The sequence below is a fragment of the Malaya genurostris genome, chromosome 3 (genome assembly GCF_030247185.1).
Source record: "Malaya genurostris strain Urasoe2022 chromosome 3, Malgen_1.1, whole genome shotgun sequence".
In the NCBI taxonomy this organism is placed as follows: domain Eukaryota; kingdom Metazoa; phylum Arthropoda; class Insecta; order Diptera; family Culicidae; genus Malaya; species Malaya genurostris.
The window spans coordinates 251,626,078-251,634,549 of NC_080572.1; the positions used below are offsets into that span (position 1 = coordinate 251,626,078).

Genomic DNA, 8,472 nt, shown 5'->3' on the forward strand with positions numbered 1-8,472 from the left:
TTTTATTAATCGGCTTGAATAAAGTTGGTCTTGAGTATGATATTTATTTATTATGTAGCATTCGTCACTTCTTTGATGTTCAGAATCTTTCTAAAAAACTACCTGGCTTGTTTTCATTCATTCGAAAGTACAATTACAATTTAAGTTTGTACCAGAATTGATAGTTTAAATCAGGGGTTCCCGAAGTGGTCGATATAGACCCGATGGGGTCTATATAGATCCCTTGGGGTCGATATCCTTTTTGCGGGGTTCGACGTAAACGAAAACTGACAATGGGGGTCGACGAGGTCTAGAAATCGACCCCCTATTGTTTGATACAACAACTTGATATTTGAAATATTTACGCTAAAAAAGTTGTGTATATTTGACCATACGCCGAAATTGGTAAGTATTTTACATCATTATTAAAAAAGCAAGAAATTGAAATTTCAAAGGAATATGTTGATGGGGGTCTGAGGCCTAAGTTAATTTTAGTAAAGGGGTCTATGACCCAAAATAGTTTGGGAACCCCTGGTTTAAAGCAAGATTGGCGTTGTTCTTATGTATGTAGGATGTTTGAAAGTGCGATTGATACGAACGTAAACAGTAATATGAATACCTTCGAACGTATTGCATACGGCCTTAAACAAGAATGAGGGAGATTTGAAATATTACAAATATTGACGAAATATTCATTTAGGGTTTAGCCAAATTTTGTGCTAGAGCGCATAACCGTTTTCAATCTTTTTTACGTTTCGTTTTTGACTCATCAGTGCAGAGCAGTTCAAATTGTGCTGCTTAGTGCCAATGAATGAACTATAAAATAAAAACAGTAATTATCAAAATCGGTTACCTCGTGAAAGATAGAAGGCACACATTTCTACTCCTTCCAAATTGTTCACTCCGATTCTGCAATCCGACGGATTTGTGATACGAACGAATCTACACTTTCGTTCGAATTCGATTTTTGCATTCTTTATTTCGTTCGACTTGTATAGCGGCCCTTACACGATCATTAAAAGTGTCATTACTAAGTAATGACATATCTGCTCAAACGCTCGTCATTACTGCATTACTGTACATCATTACTTTTTAGCATTACACGTTCATTATTAATGATGAGTATTTGTAACTACTCCAGCAATAGCAATATTTTTATTTTCGTTTAGCTGAAAATAAATTTGATTTGCCATTGAAACGTTAAGGTTAATGAAATATTAACAATTTAAATCTACACTTTGTCATTTTTTCGCGTATAGCTCTAAAGACATTCAGCACTTCTACAAAAAAATAAGAAGAAGAAATACTGTTGGTAATGATGGAAAATCCGGAATTCCATCATTACTCGTGTCATTACTGAACTCGTAGACCTTACACGATCATTAAAAGTGCCATTACTTTTTAGTAATGACACTTTTAATGATCGTGTAAGGGCCGCTTATGATTCGATCGACTCTCGTTCAGGAAAACTTGAAATTTCGAACACTAACCATCAAAGCTGTCAACACACGTTACACGTTCTTTTTATACATATTATTCATTTCTTAGTAAACGAAACCGTCACACTTGTATAAACAAATTAGAACGATTCTAAACCGAATAGAAGTAATACGTACGCAAGTCGATTTAACAACTCGAACGGAATGAAGAATGAAAATTGCACGTTCGATCGGAATATTTCGAATCGATCGACGTACAGAATAGGGGTGGTTAGTTGAGTGGAGATTTCCAGAGTACCAGTATGAAAATGCACATGCGTCTAGTCGTTTGAAACGTTTATTTCCTCTAATAAATATGCCAGTTCATTTTAAATAGTTCAAGTAATCAAACAGTAGCCTTCGTGGCGAAAAAGAAAACTAAAACTAGTCAGTAACATCACAAATTAATTTCAAATTCGATACCGCTGGTGCATGAAGCTCTAGGATGAATGCTGTGCTTGGCAATTGTGGCACAGATTGCGCCGGGTGTGAATCGAGTACCGTGCGTAGTCACGGATCATCGTCATTTGGTTCCAGTACTGAGTTGACCAGTTGGCATAAGTACGATGGTACACGTTCGTGCGATGTTGCGACCGTTTGCTGGATTTGCGTTTGCGATTTGCTTGACAGCGCTCTTCGTCAACTGACGGATTTGTTTCAGTCAGTTTCTCCGGATTCCACTCGTGCTGATCAAAGAAGGATGAATTAGACGATTCACTGTTGTACTCCGATGAGTAGGAACTCGCGTCTTCGACATCTTCGGTTGCAGCGGTTGCATCCGTTCTCGGAGGGGCGCTGAGTGGATCCTGCTCGATTGGATCAACTTGCTGAACGACTCCGTTTGCTGGAAGATCTAGTGAAAGGTCATCCTGCTGGAAACGAATTCGCTTGGGCGGTTGATCCTGAGGAACCAGAGCTTCTTCCTCGTGTTCAAATACGGAACCGTCATTGGAACCACATGTGTTTGAATTAAGATCGAATCCAACGGTAACACGTTCATCGATCGATGACGGTGGCCGATTCTGCAGACGTGATGGATCCAATGTGATTCCACATGGAACCACATCCGGAACGGAACCCTTGCGTGAATTGATGTCCCGGTCACTTACGGGATCATCATGCACTTCCAAGCTACAACCGTCAATCGAAAATTGGAATGGACGCTGCTGCTGATCGGCATCCATCTCTTTCTGTTCCATAATTTTGGCGAATAGGGCATCGTTGTTAACTTCCAACGGCAGACAGTTCTGATCACGAACAGGAACGACCGGATCCGAGGCATGACTTAACTCAGAAGAGTTATCTGATGTGGATGAACTCACTTGGTGAGTTGGAACAGCACTACGGATTTCTTGTACCCGGGAGTTCGGAGTAGTGAAGTTTGAGCCCACTTCTACTTGTTTGGTTGTGTTCGAACTGAAAGAACTATCGGTGAAACACGATTCTGGTGTGGAACAGCTCATATCCGACGAAGGCGAAACCGGTGGCTGTTCCTGTTGTTGCGATGGTTCGTTTGGAATGTTTTCCTCCTCCAGGTCTGTTTTGTTCATCGCTGTCAAAAACAAACCATCGGAACTGCTTGGCGCAGTTTCGTTTTCCTCGGATTTTTCCGAGTCAACTTTGTCCAAAGCTGATAAGAACATTTGGTCAACCGTGTCGGCATTGGTTTCTTCCTCCAAACGTACCTGTCGTGAACTTTCGCCATTCATTTCCGACGACATACGGTCAGTGCTAGGCAAATCATCATGTTCTAGCTTGTTCATTGCGCTCAGGAATATTTGATCGACCTTCGATTGGGTTAGGTCAAGACTAGTTTGCTCAATGAGAACAGGTAACTTTGTGCAGGGAGGATCAACGTCCAGCTGGAGTTTTTCCATTGCTGCCAAGAACAGTTGATCGACATTTGCCGACGTTTGCTTACTCTTCGGAACCGGCATAAACTTTTCCAATTCATCGTCTACAAATTGCAAAAATTCTTCATGATTGGTGGCAAGTTCAACTTTTTCTGTTATTTCGTCATCGGAAAAATCTTCAACAAATCCGCGTAGAACTTGTTCAGCAGGTTCAGGATTTTTCCAATAAGATTCAATCGATGCTACGACAGAGGCACCCGACGTACCTTCTAGCATAAATGTACACTGAGCATTTGTATCGATGTCAGTATTTTCAGTCTTGTTTCCATCGACATTTTCTGTTGGACTATCTTCATCTAGTTCATCAGTAATTCCGCATGTAATTTCCCTTTCCCTTTCCGTCATGTTTTCAGTAACCACCTTCTCAGCTTCAAGTTGCGTACATTCGGCCTCCTCATCGGGAGCTTCATCATTCGTAACACAATTATCAAGTGAAATTATGCGTTCCACTCGCTCTTCTTGATCATCTTCGAGCAATCCATTGAAAAGCGTCGGCTTCTCGGATAATTGCTCAATCGAATCCACTTCTAAAGCGTTTTCCGCAGTCGATTTGTTTGGCTCTTCCAAACTATCCTCAAGATTTTCTGCCGATTTACGTTCCAATTCTGTTTTGGAATCTACTTCCTGTATCGTTTCCAGGAATGATTTATCGGCACCCAGTTCACAAATTTCTTGCTCTAGTTTGGATGCACAAAATTTACCGTACTTCTCATCGTACTGATCGAAGTTCCAGATTTCCTCTACGGCCATAGTCGGAAGCTGATAAACAAACATCTCCGGTCCTCCAATATCGTATAGAATCTTCCGAAATCGCTCGGTGTCCTTCTTCGACGAGAGCAATGTGATAGAGATCGCTTGGGTACCAAATCTTCCGGCTCGCCCGATACGATGCAGGTAGATCGAGTTATCTTTCGGTACATCAACGTTGATCACGAGATTGACGTTTTCTGCGTCGATGCCACGAGCCAGAACATCAGTGGCAGTCAAGATGCGACAGCGAAAGTCTTTCAGATTCTCCACCGTCTTCAGTCGAACTCGTTGATCCTGACCGCCCCGAATTACCTCAGCGACCCAACCCGCTCGGCTCAAATAGCTACGGTAAGTGTCTGCTTTGGTTTGTGTGTTTGTAAATACCAAGCACTGATTATAAGGAACTTTCTTCAAAATCTGATTCAACTCCGCTATCTTGGCCATCACTTCCTTGATATTATCCTTGGTTTCCGGCATCTCTCGCACGAACTGGCGAATGCCATGCAAAACCGGAATTTCTTTCTTCGGTGTGACCCCAATAAACTTCTCATTTAGATACTTCAATAGTTTTCGATCCCGATCGTTGTAGAACGTGGCACTACAAACTATGGTCTGTCGTTTCTGCGGAAGTGATTTGATAATATTGTCCACATCCGATTGCAATGTTCCCGTGATGAGCGAATCAGCTTCATCCAGCACCAGCATCCGAATCTGTCTGGTGTTCAGAACATTGCTTTTGATCAGATGATGAATCCTTCCGGGAGTTCCAATGATAGCCGAACAGTTTTGCAAATTTTTACGATCTTGGCTGACATCCAAGCCACCGATTAAGCTTTGTGCGCGGAAATTCGGGGCTGAATATGAGATTCGGTTCAAAACTTTTTCAATTTGTACGGCAATTTCCCGCGTAGGTACAATCGTCAACGATTGTGGGAATGTGATGTCCGGGTTGTGAGATTCTACTATCAACACGGCGAACACAAGTGTTTTACCGGTTCCCGATTTAGCTTGCACCAGTAAATCTGTAAACATATTTTATTGATCTAAATTCATTCTGTACCAGACAAAAATGAACCTACCTATTCCAAGTTTTCCAAGCGGGATCGCACGTGCTTGGATTGGCGATGGATGGATAAAGTTGTTCCGGGTTAAGCCATGGACAACATGATCCGAGAGGAACATTGAAGTAAACTGCAGACTGCGGTCGAATTCAACGTCTACCGAACGAGGTTGTTCGTCGTTCATATTATGGCCGGCCATAATTTATTTATTTGGAGAAGAACGCCACTTTATTCGATAAATGACTACTTTTTTCGCAGAAAAGTTATTTCAATGCTTTTGTTTCTAGAATGAGAAAGAAAAACGCACTGTGTACGTTTCAAATCGACTGGTACCTTGTTTTTTTGCTCAGAATAGAAGGTCAGGCTCCAGCAGGCGAAAAATATCGATTAATTATCGAGAGGGTCGAGCTGCCAGATAGTTTAGTAATTCTACGGGTTTTCATAGTAACATAGTATTATGAGAGTCTGTTAGTAATTCAATAGGGAACCTGCATTTCACTTAAAAAAAGAAAATCAGATGAACTCCCATATTGAAATTTACATTAAAATTCGTCCTACAAACTGTTAAGATACAATAATTAACATAATACTTATTGTCTCTGTGTTGTGTAATCATAAAGCATACTGTTCACGAATAAATGGAGCTATGAATTGCCCATTGATTTTACAGCAAAACCAGTTGATTCACAATTAGATCTATGGCTTACAATACATTTTATTGTATCTTGACAAGATTTCTTTCATTTCCAACGATTCAATATATTGTTTCTACGATTCTACAATTGAATTTATTGTACAAACATGTATGACAAAATATTATGATTTGAATTGTTACGATACTTAACAACCTATACATTCTATTGTAAAAAGAATATGCACAATTAATTGAATAGTGTATAACAATACTTTAAAATATTTTTCAATGGTCAAAGCAAAATTTGTAACAGCAAATCGTATTGTTTTTCTACAATATTTTTTATTCGGGTGAACACATTGAATATAGTCGCCAATGATCATCGTTCGCTTCCCTTCGCTTTTGCTCGATAATCGCTCTGATATTCGGACTTGTCCGTATATTCGGGTGCGTACGAAGCCGACACTGCTTCATTGCTCGCATGAAGATCTGTTCCTTGCTGTTGTTATTGATCATACCTCCGAATGACTACTTAACGCAAATGTGGAACGAATATTCATGCAGCGATCATCGTCAAAACTTCATTTGCGATGAAACAAGCAAATTAAGATGTTTTACTCTGTATTAGTACCATAGCCTTATGTAGGGTAACAGAGGTATTTTGGCCACTTCAAATATTTTGGCCCACCTAATAAATTTTATGGATTTGGTCGACGTTAAGTAACCCATGTTGCATAAATTTGAAGCTAATCACATTAAATTGCCTATTTCGGGATGGGTTTTCAAATATATTACAACATTTGGTGGATATTTTTACAAAGTGGGCCAAAATAAAATCAATCCTTAAGTGGGCCAAAATACCTCTGTTACCTTATGTGATGAATCATATCCCAGCACTCCCCCTTGAGGTTTTGCACGATGACGACACAAATGAACTGTCGATGAATCGAATTCATTTTTCACAGTTGCCGTGTGTTTGTGTTGTTTTGCGACTGCAAATTAAAAATTGAAAAATTACGAAAAAGTGCCCGTTAAAACGGGTTCCACAAGAATTAAAAAGATTGCCCTGTATGCGTTTCTAGCATCAAGGAGCGATATTTGTATAAATCTGTTTAGTGTGAGGTGACTTGCAATTTTTAAATTCAAACGATGAACCTTTGATGAACTTTTAAACTGTAAACAAATACTATACAAATACAAATAATATTCATTTTCATCCTTCTCTCTTTCGTGCAGTGAATAGTTGAACTTTGTTCGACATGGACGTTAGTAATATACGGATTTTCGCGCCGAAAATGGATGAATGAATTAGTTACACGAAGAATATGTGCAACATTGTTTAGATGTTTTCCCCGAATCTCGACAAAACCGCAATTTCGTCGCTTTTGAAAAGAAATTACCGAACTGATCGGTGTGCATGCATGCTAGTTATTCCCGAGATTTTAGACAATTAATTAAAATGAAATTTCAAGTATAACATAAACATTCCAATTAAAACTCGTTATCATATATTGATTGATTTCGACCTTAAGCTGACGTTGGAACTGATAGGCTCGGAAAGGTAAAAATAAAACAATATATCAGATGAAGAAAATACTGTAAAGCATAGGGAACACAATTTGTATTTCCCGCAGAAAATCAAATTCCGGCTACAACGAGAGGCTCAATAAAGCATTGAATATTGAAGGAAATATATCATACCAGAATCCAATCAATTTCATGCAGTAGATAGCGTTACGATAATCTTTATCCCGTGTGCGTTAGGATTCTCTGGCGGATTCCTTTACACGAATAATCACGAAACATTGAACAAATTTGTTCTTCATATCACGAAACATATTATATTCGGTTTGGATTTTTAGTTGAAACCAATTCCATTTATAAGCACACGCAAAATATTTTTTGCCTCTCTCTATAGAAAGGTATTAGAATTGCTGGAAAAACCGACTTTCGAACGGAGCCTCGGAGACCCATAGTGTTATATACCATTCGACTCAGCTCGACGAGATCGGAAAATGTCTGTGTGTGTGTGTATGTGTGTGTGTATGTGTGTGTGTATGAATGTGCACTTTTCGAAGATATTTGAACGCGCTCAAATTTCTCAGAGATGGCTGAACCGATTTTAACAAACTCGGGCTCGTTTGAAAGCTACTGGCGGACCATTGATCAAGTTCGAAGATCAAATGGCTGTGAGTTTTGGTTCCGAAGATATGATTGTATAAGTGACGTAACCGACAAAAAGCGTTGTATTTGAACGCGCTCAATTTTCTCAGAGATGGCAGAACCGATTTCAACAAACTTGGGCTCGTTTGAAAGCTACTGTCGGGCCATTGATCAAGTTCAAAGATCAAATGGCTGTGACTTTTGGTTCCGGAGATATGATTGTATAAGTGACGTAACCGACAAAAAGCGTTGTATTTGAACGCGTTCAAATTTCTCAGAGATGGCTGAACCGATTTTAACAAACTCGGGCTCGTTTGAAAGCTACTGTCGGACCATTGATCAAGTTCGAAGATCAAATGGCTGTGAGTTTTGGTTCCGAAGATATGATTGTATAAGTGACGTAACCGACAAAAAGCGTTGTATTTGAACGCGCTCAATTTTCTCAGAGATGGCTGATCCGATTTTAACAAACTTGGGCTCGTTTGAAAGCTACT

The 8,472-nt window shown here is 39.6% G+C and overlaps 1 protein-coding gene across 1 annotated transcript; it reads right to left on the reverse strand.

The window, feature by feature from the left end:
• Positions 1–1,739: 1,739 nt before the first annotated feature.
• Positions 1,740–5,515, reverse strand: LOC131436300 (probable ATP-dependent RNA helicase ddx10). The gene is made up of 2 exons (XM_058604950.1): positions 5,200–5,515; positions 1,740–5,142 (listed from the first exon to the last, which is right to left on the reverse strand). Exons 1-2 carry the CDS (start codon positions 5,378–5,380, stop codon positions 1,898–1,900), a joined length of 3,426 nt encoding a protein of 1,141 aa, XP_058460933.1. The 5' UTR covers positions 5,381–5,515; the 3' UTR covers positions 1,740–1,897.
• Positions 5,516–8,472: the final 2,957 nt, after the last annotated feature.

Excerpts from the sequence above, each read along its gene's own strand:
- LOC131436300 (XM_058604950.1), bottom strand. The coding sequence starts at position 5,380 with ATGGCCGGCCATAATATGAACGACGAACAACCTCGTTCGGTAGACGTT. Across the intron at positions 5,143-5,199 it reads GCTTGGAAAACTTGGAATAG|ATTTACTGGTGCAAGCTAAA; the intron begins GTAGGTTCATTT and ends ATATGTTTACAG.